This window comes from Mirounga angustirostris, unplaced genomic scaffold, assembly GCF_029215605.1.
Source record: "Mirounga angustirostris isolate CCGP_5_RB_7025 unplaced genomic scaffold, mMirAng1.0.hap1 SCAF_7, whole genome shotgun sequence".
NCBI lineage: Eukaryota > Metazoa > Chordata > Mammalia > Carnivora > Phocidae > Mirounga > Mirounga angustirostris.
Window position 1 is genome coordinate 141006230 of NW_026991715.1, and position 23015 is coordinate 141029244.

Genomic DNA, 23015 nt, shown 5'->3' on the forward strand with positions numbered 1-23015 from the left:
AACAGTTGGCATTGGTTATAAATAAGAGGCTGGAAAGCAGCATCTGGCCATGTGAATCCACTGTGGAAATTTATGGTGGACTGTGTATGTGGCGTTGCCATGGTTTGATGCTAAAAAGAGGTGCAGGTAAAAGAAGCCAAGTGTCTCGTTTCCATTTTTAAACCGTGAGCTTCCTCTAGTACTCAAAATAGGAAAGGAACATGAAAGGTAAGGACAAATGGCACACGTGGAAAGGAAACCTGAAGTTGGTTTTGATCCTGGAAGTTTTATCAGGGTAAGGAAAAAAAAAATGGCAGGTTGTTCCCGGCTTTGATGAGAACACGTTGGAAGTAGCTCACACGCGCACTCCGCTCACCTCCAGCGATGCCACTCACACCAAGAAGGAGCATACATAGTACCCTGTCTTGCATATGTCCATGGAGATGGGTGCACAGGCTTTCGTTACCCTGGGTCAGGCCACCTCTGACCACTGGGTTTGGTCCTGGTGTCGCCTCTTGGTTGGTGGGGCACAGAGTGAGAAGGAAAAAAGATAACCTTGTGGGGTACTGGGTACACTGCGGGTAACCCCAGGCTCAGTGGCAGAGTACGGGCCAAGGTTGGGCAGGTTGAGTGGAGCGGTGCCACGAGGGCAATGAGGTGGTCTCTCCACGTCTCTGAAGGGGTGGGAAGAGGAGTCATCGGAAGGGGCAGGTGGGCAGAAACCAGTTTGCGGCTGGAACAATGGGAGCAACGCAATCAAGAACAGGGCGCTGGATTATAACCCAAATGATAAGTTCTTATGAGTCCAGCTGAGTCTTCACCGATACAAATGATTGAATAAATAAGTGAATGGGGAGGGGGACTAATCTACTTGAGGGAGGAATTCCAAATTCTATAGTCACCACACCCCCATTCAGGAGGTAGAGCTGTGTCCCTGTGCGTCCCTCCCGCCCCCGTGAATGGGAGTTGGACTTAGAGTTGCTTTCAGACTGCAGCATGGAAAGGGAAAAACAATACCTTTATAATGGAGAATCCTGGCAAACACTGCCTTTTCCAAGTGAGCAAGTTCACATCACCAGGGAGCAGTCATGTGGATGTTATGAACCTCTGACATGCTGTGAGGAGAAGGGCCCTTCATGTCGTGACCTTTTTCCCCTAAAACCCACAACCTCAGTCTAATGGTGAGAAAAGCATCAGACAAATCCGAATGGAGGGGCATTCTCCGGAATACTTGATACCTCCAAAATACTCCTCAGAACTGCAAAGATGGGGAAACCAAGGCAAGTCTGAGCAGGTCTCAGACCACAGGAGGCTAAGAAGGTAGGACAACTGAATGCAGTGTGGTGTCTCAATTGGGATCCTGGAAGAGGAAAAGGAGGTGGGTGGGGGTGGGAATTGGTGAGATTCAAATGAAGTCTGGAGTTCTGTTCCTAGGGACGTTGCAATGCTAGGGTTTAGTTGTGACAAATGTACTGGGGTCATAAAAGTTGTTCACTCAGAGCAACTAGGTGGGGGGAGGGGGTGTATGGGAGTTCTCTGTATTGTCTTTGTCTCTCTTCTACAAATCTAAAATTCTTCCAAAACTTAAAATGTATTAAAATAAAACAAGTTGGGGTATGCTTATGGGAGACAAGCTCTGGATGCTGGAGGAAACCCATCATAAGGAATTCCTAGAGACAGGAAGTCGGGGATGAACACCATCAGAGCCTCACTGGACCTGATTTCTCTTCCGAGGTCCTTTACAGTTCACATTTGGATTTGTCTCTATTTTTAAAGCTCATGGTTTTGCTAGTCACGGACGGGGTTCTACTCATGACCTGATAGACATGAAATCACTACAGGATGCCCTAAAGTTGCTATGAGCAGATCGTTTGGAACCATGTGGTGGCCGAAAGGAGGCAAACCACATTTCCGAGAGACCGGGTTTATTATCAGTCCGACAGTGGTTGAGGCACTAAGGAGACGCCGTCCCGTTAGGTTACTGGAGGAATCTGCCCTCTACAAGAAGCGGTGGTGAGGTCTCTTAGGGCCCTCTTCTTTCCCACTTATCAATACCAGCAGATGTTCAGCCTTTCTTGTTGCATCTGCTTCTAAAGGGGCTGGTTCCTCGTCAGAAATGCCTTAAGGCTGTAGGATATTGGCCTGGGAGCACATTTCCCCAAACCCCATTGCCTGGAGGAGAGGTTCTTTCAGTGTCTGAGAGATCTCTCATCCCTCAGGCTGGGTCAGCAGGTGGAACTCACCCAGCCAAGGCCACAGTGGAGCCAGATGGCATGTGGTGAAAAGGGATGAGGAGGCTTTCTGGTCACCCAGCCCATAACCACAAAACCAATATGGAAATGATGATTAACTATTATAGGACTGTTAAGCTGAAAAGTCTTCATTTCAGCTTGGCTTCTCCACAAAATACTGGGTGAATGTATAGCCAGGAAGCATTTTATCAGTTAAGGAATGAAACATAAGTTTTAACACTGACATAAGCAAAATGTGATAAAGAGGATCAACATATAAGTCTTATGCAATCCATAGTTAAACAGCTTATGAGTGCTTTATCTAGCGTTATATGTTTAAGCTCAAGAGAGGATGTTTGTTTTGAGCTGTGGGCCACTCTTGGAGAATCCCTCCGATTCTTACCATCCACACAGACCTCTGTCTCTGCAACTTGTGGGCTTAGAAATTTTCCATTTCCTGATGTTTGCTAAGAGCATTGGGACCTGCCAGAGTTCTTTCTCTCCTATGGCTATTTGTTCTAAATTTCTTGGAACCAGAGATTCTCTGTTGAGGAACTTCACCCCTGAAATACATATGCAGACTTAGAAGAGAGCTTTAAAGAAGAAAGCAAGCAAGACTATTCAGGATGGGTGTGTTGTGCGAGGGGCGCTTGAACCAATGAGAACATTTGGCTTTGATTTTTTTTTTTTTTAAAGATTTTATTCATCTATCTGACAGACAGAGACACAGCGAGAGAAGGAACACAAGCAGGGGGAGTGGGAGAGGGAGAAGCAGGCTTCCCGCAGAGCAGAGAGCCCGATGCGGGGCTCAATCCCAGGACCCTGGGATCATGACCTGAGCCGAAGGCAGACGCTTAACCAACTGAGCCACCCAGGCACCCCTTGGCTTTGATTTTTACCAGCGTGTATATTCCTCCTGGAGTTTTAGAAGAGTGTTTTGTTTGTTTGTTTGTTTTTGTTTTTTCTGTAGGGGAGGTTGGGGATGGATGGGAGGAGCCAGAGAGAAAGAAATCAGCTTGATACAGAGATATGTCCACTGTTTTAAGGAGAGGAGTGGGGGAGTAAGTAGGAAGGAAACTGGTTACAAGTGACCAACAGGCCCTCAGAGAGGGGATCCCACACCAGAGTTTTTAGAAGCCATGTTTAGCGCAGTGAAGTGGGTCTCAAGACATGCAGGACACAACAGAAAAACAAGCCAGTGCCATAGGGTGCTGTGACGCAGGAGGTCCTAGCACCTGCCCTGTTTCACAGTCTTCTCGGGGCTTCCTTGAGCCATAGCCAGACTGCCTCTTCTTCCTCCTGTCAGTGTTTCCCGAGGCTACTCCTGTACTCTGTTCACCACCATTTCCTGCTCTTCTCCCCCATCTTCCCTTACCCCACCCTTGCTGTTGTGAACCCACTGACTATTCAGAAGGGTTACTTGCAGTGTTTACACTTTGCTTCTTGGATTCCAATGGTCATTAACTCCTAAATATCATAGTTTAAAAATCAGCAACCTATGGTGGACACTTGAACAATGTGTTAGGGGCACCAATCCCCTACACAATTGATAAATCCAGGTATAACTTTTAACTCTTCAGAAACGTTACTCATAGCATACTGTTGACCAGAAGCCTTACCGATAACATGAACAGTTGATTAACACATATCTTGTATGTTATATATATGTTGTATTCTTACAATGAAGTGCTAGAGAAAAGAAAATGTTATTAAGAAAATCATAAGGGATGCCTGGGTGGCCCAGTTGGTTAAGTGTCCGACTTTTGACTTCAGCGCACATTGTGATCTCAGGGTCATGGGATCGAACTCTGCATTTGGGCTCCATGTTCAGCATGGAGTCTGCTTGAGATTCTCTCACCCTCTCCCTCTGCCCCTCCCCCCTTGCACCGTCTCTCCAAAAAAAAAAATAAATAAATAACAGAAAATACATTTACAGTCCTGAACTGTATTTATCAGAAAAAAATTCACATATAAGTGGACCCATGTTGTTCAAGGGTCTACTGTATAATGAACTTTTTTAAAGCAACATATTTGATCAAAAAGTTAGGACATCAGTATGCCCTCATAGAGGTCAGCATGACAAAGATCTAGCTGGCACAGGACACAACTCTTGAAGGCTCTTGAGTCTTTACCGTGTTCCCTATTAGCCCTTCTACCCCCTAGCTTCTCTTCACTCCTTGACCCCCTTTCCGCTCCTGCCATTTACTGACTCTTCTCCCAGATTTCTATCCTTCCACTCCTGCCCTTTTCGTCCCTCCCAGGCTGGCTGGCTTCTCTAGCATCCCTTGGGTAGCTGCACTCTGTCATATCTAAACTATACTTTCCAGATAGCTTTGCTTCATCATACCACTTTGGGGGTGGGGCACAATTCCACCCATGGCAAGGTCAGATGGTGGGTGTAGCATGGACCAGTTTGGAAAGGTGTGAGCGGCCCTCGCTGACCAACCTGAGTGTCTGTGGCAAAGTTGGGTCCAGCTGGGGTCCCTACTGAGCCCAAAATAAATTATGTGACAATCCAGCACAAATTACCAAATTGAAGTTCCAACAAGTAGGGGTAAGAAATGGTGAGGTATTGGGTCCAGTTGGTGGCCTGAACAGGTGCACGGATGAACGTGAAGGGGTCTGTTATTTATCATACCAGGATGTGAGGTGCAGCTGAGGACTCTCCTAGGCTGGGAGGTAGGTTGACTACAGTGATACCCCCAGAAAAGGGTGAAGGTCGAGCAGAAAGCTGGAGGGCAGGGACTTCAGGGGCTCCATGTCTTGGTTTTAGAATGCCAGCTATTTTTGGATGAAAAGAAATTTGAAGAAAACACTCCGTGTGCTAAGCTTAAAAATAGTATAAAGATAAAATGGGTAACTGGGTTGATTCTGTTCTCATTATTATGAAAAGAGACTGAGGAAAAAGGTTCCCACTTTCTCTTCCAGGCTGGGCTGTCCAGAGGATCTAGGTCACAGTTTTTCCACTGTATCTTGAGCAACTCTGGATTTTCAAGGACTCGATTCAGGGGTTGCCTTTGGGGGGATGTTTCAGTGCCCTGCCCCCCCTTAAACCTGAGTAACTCTTTTTGGTGGCTGTATCTTTCATATACTAAAGTTTGTTATAACATCTGGGGGAAAAAAGTTTTTATTGCTCTGAAAGTCATCGATCTAGGACAAGTCTCAGTATGATTCCGCCAACCAGAAAGCAAGAGAGGGGCTACCATCTTTCTCATTACTATGCATGTTGTGATTGTTCATCGGATTTTTCGTCATTGCTGAGTGGTGTGATTGACACCACATACACATAGGGTCACTTAATCCCTTGATTTTTTTCCCTTGATTTTTTTTTTTAATCTAAGAAAAAAATGTTCTTTTTTTCACTTTATTCCAAAAATATCCTGTCTTTGATAGTAGCAGACATTCTCTGTTGGCAACCCTGGAGGTCTTTGGTGGGAAATGAGGAAGGTGGGGAAAGGGGATTCATACATTTTTGAGTCAATGGGTGAAGGGAAGGCTCACGTAGGTTTTCTTTTCCTCCTCCTTTCAACCAATACCTTTCTGTTACCAAAGAGTTAACTCCTCAAAGACAGGGACTGTTACTTGTCTGGCTTGAGAGAAAATCCTGAAGCCTGAGAGGTGTGTTGGGGATGTGCTTTGGAAGGCCTTGTTTCCCAGGTGAAAGAGCAGGGATTTTTTTTTTTAGATTATTATTTTTTTTTAAAGATATTTTTCATTAGTGATAGAAGCCAGAGAAAAATTCCCCTTCCATTTAAAAGTCAATTTTTTCTTTTTTGTCTTTAAAAACAAACTTTTTTCTTATAAGAGCAACTTGTATGTACTTGTTACTGAAAACTATGAAACACAGATGGGCAAAAAGAATAAAATGAAAAATATTCATTATTTCCTTAAGCCACTGAAGAAAACCATGGATAACACCTCAGTGTAGATCCTTTGAAATGTTTTTCCTTCCTTTTTCACTTCCTTCCTTCCTTGTCTTCTTAGTTTCCCTTTCTTCATACATACCTTTCCAGGTGTTTTCATCAATAGATAAATATATATTTTTACCAAAAAAAATGTACATTTTTTACATAAATGGGGCTATACACCTTTTCTATTTTCTCTTTTTTAGCTAACCATATCATGGAAAGATTTTAATAACACTCTCATCCTTTTTAGCAGCAGCATGGAATCTCATTGCACCAAAATTCAATTAATCCCTTATTGATAGGCCTCTAGGTTGTTTGGGTTTTTTGCAGTTATGAGGATGCTTATGTTTATTTTATCTCTACATTTTAAAATTTTTGTGTGATTTATAAGGTACATAAAATATTTACAAAAAACATGACATGACATTGAAAATATATATGACATTGAAAATATATATGCTCGGGGTGCCCGGGTGGCTCAGTAGGTTAGGTGCCTGACTCTTGGTTTCGGCTTGGGTCATGATCTCGAGGCTGTGGGATCCAGCCCCATGTCAGCTCCGTGCTCAGTGTGGAGTCAGCTTGGGATTGTTTCTCTCCCTCAGCTCGTGCAGCACATTCTCTCTCTCTCCCTCTTTCTCCCTAAAATAAATAAGTCTTTTTAAAAAATGTAAAAAAAAAAAAAATATATATATATATATATATATACTTATAACTTATAATCACACCATATATTTGCAGGGCATATACTGCTCAGAATATTTGATCACAAGCATTTGGTTGCCCTTAACCTAGGCAGCAGAGGAGACCAGACTGAACTAAGACAAAAAACAGAGCGAGCAGAGAATCTCAGGGTGGCTTACAAACATAGCTCAGTGTGTTCAAGCTGATGGTGAGTCTTCCCTGTGCATAAGGGAGAGGAAGAGAGCATACAGCTCCCATTTCTCTGCCCCTGTTGACCATTTGGAACATTTCTTCACTTACATAACTTATATTCACTAATAATATCACTTAAAAATACTAGTTTGTTGTGTTCTAGGAGCTAGCTCTACTATGCTTTGTACTATTGCTGAGAAACAGTAATGAACAGGAAGTTTCATTGCCTGCTCTGGGAGGGAGGGATTCAGATAGCAGATATGTAAACAGATAGTTAGATGAGATGTTGCTAAATTTTATGGAGAAAATGCATCAGAGTAATGGACTGAGAATGATATGAGGGATTACTTTTCTAAAAAAAAGAAAATGGGAGAAGAAATAGAAAAACTTCAGGGAGGGGCAGATTGCAGAGATGGTGGGTCCTTTTTGGATTTGTTTTTTGGAGATACGTGCGGGACTTCCGTGAATTAAAAGATAAGCCAAGGCACATTATAAATTTTAAGAGTTTATATGTGCAAAAATCAGTCTGAATCAGGTGGCACCAAGCTGGAAGTGATTAGGAGCATTCCCCCAACAGGAGCCAGGGGAAAGACTTCGGGAGAGACTACTGGAAACAAAGCAAGGCAATTATTTGATTGACTGTCACTCAAGTGGTTGCCTTACTCGGAAAGCCTGTTGGATGCTTGCAATTGGTCATCCTTAGGTTAACCTTGAGGCATTTATAGACTTATATTTTGGTTTGCTAACGCACGATGCTAAAGCCTGAGAACCCTCTCAATCTAAAGGTCTCCTTGCTTCACACAGCACAGGTTAATTAAGATGGTTAGTCATCAGTGGTGTGCGGGTAAATTTTGAACAACTGGCTCACAATGGGTAGGGATGAGGTGGCCGATTTGTAGCATTTGCTAATTTCCATGGTGTAAACGCTCCCACCATGGCTGACTCAAACTACCTACTTTATATCACTGAACAGGAGAGGGAAGAGGTAGGAACAGTTTCCGTAAGCTAGTTAGAGGCAGCTCCTGTGCACCACAGCTAGTGGGTGGCAGGACCTATGGGCTTGGAATTCTGGAGTGTTTCTGGTGGGGGATATAGGTTTGGGCATTGAGGTAGGGGTTAAGATCTGGGAAGAAAGAGATTTCTGGGGAGATTGTATAGCATGGAAGGGGAGGTGGGCAGTGTTAGAGCGCTAGGACTGTGCTCGCAAAGTGTGTGGGTCCCCTGCCAGCAACATCAGCAGCATCTGGGAGCAGATTCGTGGCACATCTCTGGTCTGCAGAATTAGAGTGGCCAAGGGTGGGGAAGCCCTACCCTCAAGATCACCAGTGTTGGAAAGCCAGTTAGAAGAGGGGCATCTAGAGAGACTGAGAAGGAATGTTGAGAGAAGCTGGAGTTGCACACAGAAAGTGGAGTCTTCGAGCCAGGCGTGGGGACAGTGGCAGGACAGAGGGACAGCAGTGCCAGGGTCATGGTGGGGGCAGAACGTAGGTTGTAATTGGTGAGGAGTGATGACCACAGACCACTGGCTAGGACCTTCAGCTGTAAAGAACAGAAGACAGAGCTTAGTAACCAGAAGGAGATGTGTGGTCAGTGATGTGGTTTCTGGGAGAGGCCCGGATATACTTGTGGCTGAAGGAAAGAGCCAGTAGAATTCGGGAGGGTCCTGAACCAGCAAGTTGGAGATGGGATAGGGGCGCCTGGGTGGCTCAGTCGGGTAAGTATCTGCCTTCAGCTCGGGTCGTGATCCCGGGGTCCTGGGATTGAGCCCCACGTTGTGTCGGGCTCCCTGCTCAGTGGGGAGTCTGCTTTCCCTCTGCCCCTCCCCCTCTCGTCATCTCTCCCAAATAAATAAATAAAATCTTTAAAAAAAAGGAGATGGGATAATTGGTGGCATAAATTGGAGAAGTGAGGAGGGGAGGGGATCAAGAACTTGGGACCCAGCCTGGCCTTGGAGAAGTTACTTATGGGATCTTATTCTTGTCTTCAGAGGCTGGAGGAAAGGAGGGATGGAGAAGATATTAGCATATGGACTAAATGTTTCCTGGACTCCTCTAGTACTGTCCTATTCATTGTCTTTTGTAAATCTCTACCCTTTATCCTTTTGATTAAAAGCAATTCTGGGGGCGCCTGGGTGGTTCAGTCGGTTACGCGTCTGACTCTTGATTTTGGCTTGGGTCATGATCTAAGTGTCGTGAGATCGAGCCCCGTGTCTGGGTCCATGCTGGGCGTAGAGTCTGCTTAAGGTTCTCTCTCTCCCTGTCTCTCTGCCCCGCCCCCCCAAAAAAAGCAGTTCTGGAAATGTTTCTGAAACAGTTGGTAAGATTGTGTTAGCCAGTCTGTTCTCACAATAACTTTTGTTTTATATCTAACTTAAACCAATTTTGGCAGAGAAGTAGAGAATTAAAGCTCTAGAGCTGTACAGACCACTAGAAATATAATGCAAGCTACATATATAAATTAAAATTTCTAGAAGCCACGTTAAATAAAAAAGAAGTGAAATTAATTTTAAGAATTTATTTTATTTGATCAATATGCCCAAAATATTATCATTTCAACATGTAGTCAATATAAAAATTAGTAACGAGATATTTTACATTCGTTTTTTTTCTACTGCGTCTTCACAGTCTGTACCAGCCACATTTCCTGTGCTCGGTGGCACCATATTGGATGGTGTGGCTCTGGAGGGTCCACACGGTTTGTAGCACTGAATGCTGAGAGAAGAAATTAAAATGTGCCTATTCTTAAGATCAAACTCTAGAAGGCTTCCTCTGAGCTTTCTTGCAGCTAGGCTGTATCCTTGGGTATGTTCTTAAGAACCCAGTTTTTGGTTTATTTTTCTTAAATTTTTATTTAAGTAATCTCTATACCCAACATGGGGCTCGAACTCACAACCCCGAAATCAATAGTCGCCTGCTCCTCTGACTGAGCAGCCAGGTGCCCCCTCAAGGACCCAGTTTTAGCAAGAATCCTGTCAGGTCATTTTAGCGAGAATCCCTCCCCCTTGATATCTGATGACCCTCCATCTCTGACCAAATTCCTCATCTCCCAACACCCCCAGGTAATTTTCCATCAGCCTGGCCTGCCTTCAGCAAGAATTCTGTTAGGCCAGCTTAGCAAACAATTACCCTTCCTGTCTTAGTAATTTTCTGTCCACCGATGACAACCCCACTCCCGCACCCGCACCCACTACTTGGCCATTCACGCTAACATTGCCCTGTTATCTCCAAGAGAGGGAGAGTCCCTCCTATTGTCTCTGATAGAAAGTTCCAGAGCCTTAGTCAAAGCTGTTACAGAAGAGTGGGAAGAAAAAACTGAAACCAATGATTATGTGAAAAGAAAAGAGTATCAAGAAAAGTAGACAATTACCTTTGATATGGCAATGATTTTCTTAGCTCGTATACTATATGATTAAACTGCAAAAAAAAATGTTTATTTAACGTATATTACTAAAGATGCATACATATTTTGGAAGAGTATGGATACAAGAAAATTTGAACTATGGAAGTGTCTGGCCACAGGAGCTTTTCCCAGAATGTATGGGCTCTGCTGTCTCTTCAGGTGGAGGAGTGACAAGGATACTCTGCACTGCAGTCTCTCCCGATCTGTCCACAGTGGGTCACCTAACTTTGCGGGGTCCCTTTTCCAGAGTCTGAGAATGTTGGAAAGCTTCTGGGGCCTCAGGGTCTCTCCCATGTGTGTGTGCCGTGAGCCTTACATTCAGGATGTCCAGTGGATTTCAGGTCAGCAGTTATGGGGAACCCTTGTAACCACAACACCCCGCCCCCCCCCACAGGGCTGAAGGTGTCCCCGATGCCAGGAAGCCCCCTGCCGTGTCAGCCACGAAACTTCACTCTGGTTTCTGTTACCTGCGCCATCCCTGTTTCCCCTCCTTGCCCTTGTGAATTTCAGAAATTAACACAAATATACCTGAAGGGGGAATCCATGGTTGGAGCAAGTCATTTAAAAATGCGTGAAGGAGTCCTTAAAGGAAGTATTTTAATAAATATTTCATGGTAGTAACGAGCATTTCATCTGTTACAACACTAATCATGTAATTGTCCTCTAACACTGAGAGATAGATTTCAGAAACGTATTCAGTTCTGTTCTAAACAGCAACTTAAGTTTGACAACACCTGCACTCAGATATTAAAAAAAAATAGTAAAACAGGAGTTTAGGAGAACAAAAGGTAAAATTAACAGGATAGAACTGTTAAAACAGAGAGTTAGATCCTAGAATTAGCTTTTTGTGGTTGAGAACTTTAAAAGTGTTGAAATAGTCTCACTGATGATGTTTTCAGTGTTTGAACTTTTCAGTTCTTTAAACATGGAATTTCTCACAACAGCACCCATTGCTTTGGGTCTGAGAAGCACCTGCACAACCTGATCCTCAGAATTCTGCTAGGACCGTTTGCCTTCAAGGTCAACAGTATTTGAGTTATGTGTTTGAGTACCTGCACCGACTTAATCTTAGAATTTGAAGTCTAGAACTTTAGATCTTGTGTGAGATATTAAGGAATAGTCAGAATTGTGGCACAAAATAGCTCACAGTTCACATGTAGGTTCACATGTAATCCATTTCAACTTTTCAATTCTTTGATGTTCTAGAAATGACACATGTAAATATAAAATGTACAGTAAATATATATTGCTATGTAGTGACGAGGGAACACACGCATTTTTAAAAGAAAAGCATATTGTTGCTTAATAATTAGATCTTGCTTACTGCTTTACCTAACGTTCCCAATCAGGAAAAAAAAATTATTTTAACCTTTTACACAAAGCTTTTAGAGTCTATTCCTAAAAGAATCTCAGCAATATTTCTCCCAGCCTTTTTTTTTTAATGACAAAGGGGCTATACTTTATTTTTTTAATTGAGATATAATTAACATATAACCTATTAGTTTCAGGTAGGCAGCATAATGATTTGATATTCGCATGTATTGGGAAATGATGACCACGATAAGTCTAGTTAACATCGGTCAGCACACACAGTTACAAATTTTTTTCTTGTGATGAGGACTTTGAAGATCTACTTTCTCAGCACCTTTCAAACAGGTGATACAGTGTTGTTAGCTATCGTAAGCATGCTGTACATTACATCCTCAGGACTGACTTATGTTATAACTGCAAGTTTGTACCTTTTGACCACCTTGGTCCAACCTTTTCTTCTAGCCACTTCGGAAGCAAGAAAACTTGAAGTGATTTTTGTCCTGCTCTTAGAAGCTGCAACCAATGAGGGTACTTGGTGATTGAGTACTCCTCCAGGGTGATGAGCCAAGCTATAAAAATATCTCGGGCACACAGCCGGGCCGTGCGCCAACGTCAGGCTGCTCCCCGATGACAGAGGGAAGCCTGCCGGAGACATCCTGCCGCCCAGAGGAACATGTGGGCTCATTCGTGTGCAAACGCCTTCTGAGCTGAGAAATCTAGATGACCCAAAGGAAGATTTTCTGGCAAAACAGCGTCCCTCAAAACACAGTTGTTCCTTGTGTTGTTTTTCTTTTCAGTAAAAGATCTTTTGCTGAGAGGCTAAGCATTTTCAGAACAAACAAGGCTCTCAGCTCTGGCAAGCTCGGCCCATTTCACTCTCCGCCCCCACCCTCCTCCTATGAGTTGGAGATCTGATAGCCCAGCCTGAAGTTTTAGGCTCCCTGTGGCCACGCCGCCCTTTGATGGGTGCCTCGTTGTGCCAGGAAAAAAAAAAAAAGGAAAGAGAAGGAGTGGGCAGGTCTAGGTGAAGTCATCCCAATAAAGGTTAATAGCTGGGCGGTGACACCTTCTCACACCACTGAAGAGAGAAAATGGTTGCCCCCAGCCGCCTGTCATGGCACTGGGAGTAAGAGGTGACCTGTTTATTTTTAGAAGGGGACAGTCATCATAACCTGGCTCTTAGCTTCATTCAAGGCAGGCAGGTGCTTTGGAAGTTTTTAAACACCTACCTTCTGAGTAAGGGAGGAGAGCTTTTTTCCCCAGTGGAGGGGACTTGACGACGGGGGATCTTCCCTCCTGCTACTTGCTGGTGAGTGGAGAACAAGACTTTCTAGCACACGAGGTCTGCAGCCCTGTCCACTCGGTCAGTGTTTTTACAGGGCAGAAATGCCTGAAGCTGACAACTTTGGACCAGGCCAAAGGTAATTCTGATATGTATTTACTTTTTCTTGAGTCTATTGCATGTGCTAGTTGTCTTTTTGAAAACATTATCACTAATTTCGAAAGTAGCTTAAAATTAAAACGAAGAGGAATGCCTTCCCTCAGTTCCGGGACAGAATTTTCTTGGGCACGAAGAGAGAAACATAAAATTCACTTAATAGGCACTAAGAAACATAGGCAAATAAGTGTTTTTCTGGAACAAGGAGGGGGATGGCCTGAATTTTTACAGAAGTGTTTCCCCCTGTACCACATAGAATCTAATTGAATTTTTTGGTGTTTGATTGTTAACTTGACATGACGGTTGTTGGAAATCTAAGCCAGTGAATATTTTGTCAAATGTTTGAACACTCCTAAAGGTTAAACATTAGGCCAATAAGCCAATTTTAACCTAACTACACTTTTTTTCTGCCACAGTTCTTATCTTTGGCAGTGTGATCTGTTGGGCCCCCACATGCGGTATATTAATTCTATCAGTGTTTTTGTTAACACTGAGCTCTAAGAAGAGGGATAGAGCCAGGAAGAGAAGCAGACAGTTAGTCCTGCTAACGTGGGCAGAGCATGTGCCTGTTGGGAAAGTCTCCATTTCTGGCCCGGTGGCTGTCTGCACAAAATTTGTATGAATCAGTTTCACTGGAATTCTAAGTAGGGTCATTGAGATTCAGATTGGAAGGAGGAAGAGAGCTGTTGGAAAAGGGGGGGGTGGTGCCTCGGTGGCTCAGGTCATGATCTTGGGGTCCTGGGATCAAGCCCCCTGTGGAGCTCCATGCTCAGTGGGGAGTCTGCGTGGGATTCTCTCTCTCTCTCCCCCTCTGCCCCTCCCCACCCCCATGAGCCCACAGGCGTGCTCGCTTGCTCTCTCAAATAAATAATCTTAAAAAAAAAAAAAGGAAAAGGGGTTAAATGACAGTCTTATTGCCAGAAAAAGTAGAAACTGGTAACTCTTTAGGAACAGGAATGCCCAAATATTGTTTTGTCCTTCTATTAAAAATAAGCATCCCTTAAAGCCACAGCATAGGGAATATAATCAATGGTATTGTCTTAGTGTTGTGTGGTGAAAGATGGCAGCTACACCTGGGTGAGCACAGCGTAATGTATAGACTGTCCAATCACTGTGTTGTCCACCTGGAACTCATGTAGTATTGGTGTCAATTATACTCCCTCCAAAAAAAGAAAAAAAGAAATGCATCCCTTTTCAGCCATGGCTACGTGGGGTGTGTGTGTGTGTGTGTGTGTGTGTGTGTGTGTGTGTTGACTATAATCAGTTGTACTCGTCTCCTTAAAGGATTCTTTTTAGGTTTTTAGTCTTTATTTTCTTCCAGATTCCCTCCCAGTACATTAAAGGGGACATTCAGTTGACATTTAATTTAATAATGAAACAACTTTCTATATAAAATGAGACATTGAATCAAGTACTTGAAGATGTTTATAAAAGTGCCTAGACTTGGGACGACATGGACTAACCAGTTAAGAAAACATTTTCAGAGAAATGTAAATGCCAGTTTAGGTTTGAGATGATGGGTTGATCTACTGATAATTGTGTTTCCCCCCAATTTGAACATTTCTGAAAGCAGGACTTTCTCTTTTTTCTCTTTGCGTCCTGGCATTCCTGCCAACTCTCTGCATAGAATTTTGCACAGGATAAGTATTTTTAATAAATACTTGTTGAATGTATTTATAAAGTGTTTTAGTACCTGCAGTAAATATCTAGGGAACCTGATCATTTTAGAAACTGAAGGGAGAGATTTGGCAGAAATGTAATAAAGATGACTTTAATGAAATGTAACATTATCACAATTAAATAGCAAGTAATTTCTGGTAATTATAAATATTTTGATTTAACTGTTTTAGATTTAAGTAAACAAAGATCTTTTTCTCAGAATGTTTTACTGGTTACTAAGGATAAACAGACAAGAAGAAGACTGAGTATATATAATATACATATATCTAATGATAGTTATTACCAAGGACTAGTAATATATTTTCTGAAAATGGGAAACTATTTCTCACTCCTTTGAAGTGGTAGACTCCTGCCCCCACTTTTTATTTTGATGAGATAAATGCCAGCTTTTAACAGTTGGTGGTTTTCTATACAATATACTTTGTTTTGCCTCTTTTTTTTTGAGAGGGAATTTTACTCTTACTAAATTTGAGATCAGATGCCATTGGATCACTCCTCTGGTGCCATGTCTGAAAGAGAAATAATTATTATAGTCTTGGGTCTGCTGACAAAACTTGTTATTAGCACTCACATTCAGCAGGTTCTGGTTGAATTTCACATTCAGGCTTCTTCATGTTACTTTAGTCCCATTTTGCAATTTGGTGACCTGGATTGTTCTGGAACAGACAGGGAGCTAACTCCGAATTTAGTGTTGGAAGTTGGTAGAAACCAAATGCTGGGAAGCTCCAGGCACACCATGCCTGACTGCTGTATGCACCAAGGGACCCAGGGCTCCAACACACCATTTTATACTCACCAAATGGACCAACAGGAGTGCAACTGCCTGGGAGGGGAGCGGGCAGGGGAGAGACCCTCCTCCTCCTTGTTGTTTACGGCGTTGCCAGAAATAGACACTCTTGGTAAGAACTTCCACAGACTCCGGGCCAGTGTCAAGGTCAGGATACGAGGGGAGAGGGTGTGAAAGATGCCATTCTGAAGCAGGGCATGGAAGGCAGAGACCCAAGCAGGAAGCACTGGGCCCCTGAGGAGAAGGAAAAATGTGGGGGCGGTAGCCACGGAGAGAGAGGTGAGGAAAATTAGCCATGGGCCAGAGGCCTGGCTCCACATGGTCCCTTGCCCCACTTCAGTCCCCACCTCGGAGGCAGCAGGGTGGCCCTCAGGTGTCTCTAGGAGCGGGGAGTCAGGGAGGCCTGAGCAGGTGGGACAGTTCCTGGTCCAGCTGCCAGGAAGGGGATGGACCCTAGGCTACCGCGATGGAGCTCTGAACGTGTCCTCTTGTAGAAGCACATCCACAGGACATCCTGTGGATGTCCACACATCCGTCCACACATCCACTGGGTGACTCTGTACACGTTTATCAGGTGAGGCATCGAAGCCCTGTGCTGTGCCCTGGGTGACAGGGGGACGCCTTACGCCCCTGCTTTCACAGGTCATACTGTCGGAACGGGGCAGACAGACACTTCACAAGTTAAAAAATAAGGAAAGAATTATTTTATTTTATTTTTTATTTAGTTTTAAATAATTTTTTAAAAATATTTTTTGTTGCCGTGTTCAATGATCCATCTGTTGTGTAGAACACCAATATCTTAGATAATAAGGGCTAAAAGTAATGTGGCAGAATACGTGACGTGTGTGATAGGAAGGCCTCTCCGAGGAGGTGTCCTTGAGCTGAGATTTGAAGGAGTCGGCCACGTGGGGGTGTGGGGAGGGTACACTCTGGGAGGGGGACCCAGCATGGGCTCAGACCCCGAGAGGGGTACACAGTGATGCCTGCTAGGAACAGAGAGGCGGGGATGGAGGGCAATGCACAGGAGGAAGGCCAAGGCTCCCAGGGTTAGAGGCCAGGGTAGGAGGCTGGATGTTATTCAGAGGTGAGAATTCATTAGAGGGTCTGAAGCAGGGGGTTTGGGGCTACAGGACCACCCACGTTCTTCAGAGACATTATGAGGAAATACACATTTGTCAATTGGCCTGTTATTTATAACTTCTCGTGGAGCATGGATTCTAAAGGGTAAAAACACTAACTTTTGGAATATAGTAAGTTCATAAGTTGGGAATCAGCTGGATAGGTATTTCAGAAATCATTATAAATTAGATATTGAGAAAATCCGAGGCTGCCGGTTGATATGTTGGAAGTTAACGACAGCACTGTTTTTGACAGAGTAGGTTGTGATCTCCATCGGGGGGCAGTTAACTGGGTCCCCCACGTGGTGCTACAGACCCGTATAGGTGCTTGGGCTTATTGTTGGGGACCTTACCTCCTACAGAAAGATAGCAACTTTAGACAGAGAGTCTGACCCAGTGGGGCGGGCCCTGAGTGTGCGACAGGCTCCACTTTTCATTTTGTTTGGACAAGTGTCTCGTAAATCCCGGGTAAGGAAGGGTGATTTGATGTCTTGCTAACCACGGGACAGGAAGAGGGCGCTGACAGGATGCCCCCTTGGAAACTGCAGGTTGCAATTGTTTTTCGATTGTGCAGACTCATCTGCTTATGTTTTACTCAGATCTAATACTTCACCGATAAATGGAATATCATCAAAAGGACAATGTGCGTTTGTAGCGATTAAGAAACAACATGTTGACTGCTAATACAGGGCTCTGAAAAGTGCTGTTCTTTGACCTGTCGTACTACACAGTTAAGACTTAAAATTTTGGTTGAGGAAAGCCACTGAGCCTCTAAAACTGTAAGTGTAATAGCAATTTCGCTCGCTCACAGATCATACTGCCCTGTTCTGGAGCGGCTCACACAGCCATGAAATGAAGGAGTTGCCCTTTGAAGGGTGCAGTGAGGCAGAGTTAGATGGTGGCCGGATGCTTGGCACACAAGGAGGAAGGACAGAGTAGCTGGAAGTGAGTGAGAGAAAGATGAAGGAGCCCCTCAACGGGCCTTGTTGGCGATGCTGTGCTGGTAAAGGTTTAACAGCCAGCTCTCTGGGGGAGGGGAAGCTCTGGTTTGTAGCATCTTGTTAAGATTTATTTTAAAGAAAGAGAGAGCAGAAGGCGGGAGGCGCAGAGAGAGGGAGGGAGAGCCTTAGGCAGACTCCAAGCTGAGCATGAAGCCCGACGTGGGGCTCAAACTCACGGACCCTGAGATCAGAACCTGAGCAGAAACCAAGAGTCAGACACTTAACCGACCACGCCACCCAGGCTCCCCTGACCTTTAGCATTCGTTGATTGCTTTTCGGGCCACCCATAGGAGGTCACCGAAAGTGGAGATGGGAAAAGATGCACAAAATTGGTTCTCGCAAGCTGGCGGGGGTCAACACCAGCACACAGAGGGATTGTGGTCGGATGCAAGAGTTAGTGTTGAGTTCTAACCGTGCTATCTCCTCTTCATTTATAGGCCCCAGGCCAGGCCAGGCATTCAGTAAAGGTTTGTGGAAGGAATTAATGATTCATTTCTCTTCCACCCTCCGGCATAGTCTTAGAAAATGTCTCTCGGGCACAGAACGTGTTTACCACTTTTGAAATCCTACTTCGACCCAGCTGGGCTAATATTTGAAATTGATTAAAGACATGGAGAACAATACAGTCTGTCCTTGTAGCAAGCGAGTTGGTTTTGTATGAGATCTCTTAATCTCCAGTTAACCAGCAGCATGCTTCTCCGAACCTCACAGTCCCCCAAAGCTTCCGCTAATCAAGCTCTTGATAAAGCTGATTTCTGTTTTGCAAACACAGGGTGACAATTCTTTGCCATCCCTAAAATGTGATAAAGGTCTTTTGGGTTTCAAATGCCAGAGGAAGCCTGCAGCTACTGCGTGGTGGGCCACCGAGAGGTGTGTCCCCGGGCTGGCCTGACAGAGGGAGAGCCCATTGTGTTAACTTACCTTATCCCAGCCTTTTGTCCCCTCCTGAGCGAGCCTGTGCCAAAGGTCATTCGGTTGTCTTGCTGTCTTTCTTCACTGTGTAAATCTGGGTCCCATCGAAGGTATGTTGCATGCAGGGCATTGCTGAGGGGAAATCTCAGACGCAATGTTGTTTTCCACGAAATGTGATAACTTTTCCTTTGGGGAAATGAAAACAGTATGGGGGAGAAAGGAATATAAAGAAGAAAGGATCATCTGTAATCTTATGACCCTAAAAAAATCCTGTTATGTTTTATCTTCTAGTGCCTCAGACAGATTTTCTTGGCAAAATTACAGTAACTGTATATGATACATACAATTTTGTATGTTGGGTTTTTTTTTTTTCTCATGAGCATTTTCCCAATGGCATATAAACACTTTGGAAGCATTTTTTAATGCCTACAAAATAGTCTCATCTTTAGATTTTCCCATATCTATTATTACTATACTATTGAACATTGTTTTGTTTTTGTCGTGTATGTGTGAGTGAGATATACCGCTTTAATTTTTCTCATTTGGGGAATGATTGATCAAAGGGTGTGAGATACGAGCTGCGGGTTTCCTGAGGACTGGGCCCAGAATCATGTCTACCATGTCCTGTTGGTCAAACAACCAAGAAATCTAGATTTCAAGAGAGAGGAAAATGGACTTCACTTTTTCTTGGGAAGAATGTCAGAGAATTTGGGGGCTTTATTTTAAAGCTTCTAAAAAGAGAAAAAAATGTTTACTTAATCTATGTTTTTATAAAATGTTTATCATTTTTCATTTGAGAAGATATCTATGGTGAAAGTTTGATCTGGCTCCTATTCCTGCCCTTAGCAGAATCACAGACCAATGACATCTCTCTTCCTAACAGAGGAATACTCCAGGGGTCTAGTTTCTTGATGACTATACTTACTTGTATAGAATAACTTTCCAGTCAATTGAAGCTCATATCTTTAGGCATAAACAGTTAGCTATTTTAACCATCTGTGGAGTGACTACAGGCATGGTCTTAGAATTATGCAAAGCTTTTTTCAATCCTGGCTGCAGGTATCAGCCTCACCATTTACTAGCTCGGTGACCTCGGGCAAGTGTCTTAACCTCTCACTTTATCAGTAAAATGGGGATGATAATACTTACTCTGTAGGTTTGTTTTATAGATCAAATATGGTAATCCGTACTAAATATTTAGTATAGTGAATCACTCATGGTAAGGCTTCAGAAAGTAGTTAATAACAATAGTACTTACATAGGTTAAACACTGCCTGGAGCAGTACAAAACTTTTACTTTTGAGTGGAAACACCTCAACCATGTGTGGTCTGATCCTTGTGAATATCCTGATCGCAGTCATGACCTGTGTGGAAGATTCGCAACAGACCATCCACTGTCTCCAAGGCGTGGCCCCGGGCCAAGAATTTAGAGATGCAGAATTTCCCACTGCCTTCCTAGCTGGTCAGGTCTAGGTGGTCTGTGTGTTCTTTCTGTTTGGAATAGGGCCATGGGGGTTGTATGTTTGATTCGCAGTGTTTTGACCCTTCCTGGGATTGTTTTAGCCTGAGTGAGCCTGTGTATTATGCTGCAGACCTGTGTTGAATGAAAGTATTTACCTCTTTTGGGGAAGCAAGGATGTCTGCCCAACACTGTCAGTGAGCAGAGTAGGAGGAAGTTCAGGTTCAAGAAGACATGCACGTGTCTCTTGTCCAAGTGGTATGTTTTAATCTTGTGAGCACGGTGAATCTTGTAAATGATCATATTTCTATCTCAGATTTAGTCAATTGGAGGTAAAATTATAGCTCATCTCTAACAAGTATCTGGGGCCCTCTGGAATGCATTTCCCTATGTTCTTCTTCCCCTGAGTCTTTTAGCCCCATTCCCTCGGAGGGCCACCCCCACCATGACTGCATAGGCTGGGTACTAAGGCATCCAGCTGAGAGAACCTGTGGGGAGCTGGACTCCATCCCTGGCTCGGACCCCAAGCTGTGTGCCTGGTGTGGGGCTGCATCTCCTGAATGAAGGTGCACCATTTCGTTCAAATACATCTCTTACTTCTCTATGTCCTTTTTTTTTTTTTTTTTAAGATTTTCAAAATTTATTTAGAGAGAGAACATGAATGGGGGGAGGGCAGAGAGAAAGGGAGAGAGAGAGAATCTCAAGCAGACTCCACACTGAGCGTGGAGCCTGATGTGGGGCTCGATCTCACCACCCTGAGATCAAGACCTGAGCTGAAATCAAGAGTCAGATGCTCAACCGACTGAGCCACCCAGGCGCCCCTTCTGTGTACTTTTATAAGTGACCTATAAATGTCCTTTGTGGACAAGAGTGAGGTGCAGCAGTTACCAAGAGGGTCGCCTGTGGCACACAAAGATTCCATAGATACACATATATGAAGAAACAGAAAATTAAGAGTTCCATCCACCTCATTGTAAACTTGGACTAGGAGACAAAAAGCTATTCATTTCCAGAAGAGGCTAGTTAAGGGACGGAGACAGGGTGAAGGAAACACAATGCCTCAGTTTTGTGTCCGAGAAAATAGGGCATCAGCTGGCAGGGCTTAAAGAAAACCTGCTTTGAAAATCCGTAATTTTCTTCAGAAAACTTCTCTTTCAACTAAAACCCAGGGATTTCAGTTTGTTTCTGGGGCCGGTTGGCCACTTGGCAGCCCAGTAAGAATGTGTATCAGGAATGAGCCTAAACTCAAGAGGAAGGACCACCAGGCAGACGTGAGTTAAAGCTGTGTTTCCTTTTTTCTAACTGTTCTTGTGGAACCACCAGTAAACTCCAAATGGAAAAATAAAAATTACTTCCTGGGGGGGGCATATTGGCTCTGGCTCTTCGGCCAGAGTCCTATTACTTCGTTCAGTGTCTTCTGTGAGTGAGATGAAATCGGGCACGACAGTTCTACCCCTGATCTGCCTTTCCCTGAATGTTTTCTACTTCTCTCTCCTCCACTCGCCCTCGAATCCCTGGGCTCCCCGTGGACCTTCACACGGTGAGCGGCCTGCTGTCTCTCTGAGTCCCTGGACGTAGTGACACATGGCCGTCCGTCCAGGTCACAGTGTTCTGATGCCGAAGTTGGGAAACAGTGGGGTAGAGAGTGTCCCGGATGTTCCTGGAAGAAAGCACAAGTTAGGGGGCGGTCGGGAGGACAGGGGTGTGGCTGTGCCTCACATGGGCGAGCTAATCCCCTTATTAGGGAGACAGATGAAGTGACGGTCTTGAAGGAGCCTCCTGGGAGCCTTCCAAGCCAGGCCAAGCTCTCTTCCCTCCTTCAGCCTCATTTTTGCAAGGTGGGCCTGCCCTGGGCGTGAGTGATTATCACCCACTGGGTAAATGCCACCAAGGGCTATGAAGGATGTTGCTCTGTGGCTGTTAGCAGGCTTTGGGGAGGAATCGCCAGACTGTGAATTCCTTGCCTTGCAAGGGGTTGGGGGTGGGGGGTGGTAGTTGGAATGTAGGTGAATGCTTTTTTAAAAAAAAAAAAGAAAACAAACTCATCTATCAGTGAAGCATCTTCAAATTATGCCTATAAAAATTATACCTACGGGGCGCCTGGGCCGCTCAGTCGGTGAAGCATCTGCCTTCCTGCTCAGGGCATGACCCTGGGGTCCTGGGACCGACCCTCCCTCCAGGCTCCCGGCTCAGCAGGGAGTCTGCTTCTCCCTCTGCCTCTGCCCCTCCCCCCATTTGTGCGCGTACGCGCTCCCGCGCGCGCTCTCTCTCTCTCTCTCTCTCTCGTGCTCTCTCGCAAATCTTAAAAAACATTATACCTATAAACTCCATTTTTGGATAAGGTGAAGGGATTGCAAATGAGTTTATGTTTTTCAGAAATTCCCAGTGTCTACTTCCTAGAGCATACATACTCTTGTATGCAGAAATCACAGATTCTGTGGCATATGTATGTCTAAACGTGGCTCCCTCTTTCTAAAAAGTTAACAGAATGTTTTTAGAGTAGCTTGTAGCAGATAACTTTGCTTCCAAAGTAATTAAACTGAACATGAATTGTAAATAGTCGTAGTTTCCCCATTCTGAAATATTTTGAAAACTTCCCTTTAGAAGCATATTTGTTTGTGCTAAGGAAGACTTTGAGATGTAGATCTCGTTATAAAAGGAACACACACGGAGATAAACTATAAGCCTAGGGTGAGTCTGTTTGCTTGCTGAAACAAGAAGAGATTTGCTTAGTAAAGTAAGACACAGCAAACACGGCACCGACAATAAGAGAAGGAACTGATCATTCCATTTTGGGCACAGCAGAGGGAAAAATGCACCGCTATTGTGTTCCATGAGGCTACTGTTGAGAGTTTGAGGGCAAATGGCTTTATTCTCTCATGCCAGCTCCTGTAAACTAGAAATGGCGCCTGGAGCTCT

General features: G+C 44.2%; 1 protein-coding gene across 3 annotated transcripts in view; it reads left to right on the plus strand.

The window, feature by feature from the left end:
• RETREG1 (reticulophagy regulator 1) overlaps positions 1–23015 on the plus strand; it is a 128010-nt gene that overhangs the window by 74869 nt on the left and 30126 nt on the right. Inside the window, exon 1 of one of the 3 annotated variants that reach the window (XM_045863251.3) lies at positions 12691–13122. The exons of the other annotated variants lie outside the window; for them this stretch is intronic. Within the exon in view, the coding sequence (XP_045719207.1) occupies positions 13088–13122 (35 nt within the window). The 5' untranslated portion in view covers positions 12691–13087. Of the gene's footprint in view, positions 1–12690; positions 13123–23015 lie in introns of those variants that run through there. 3 annotated transcript variants of the gene reach the window in all.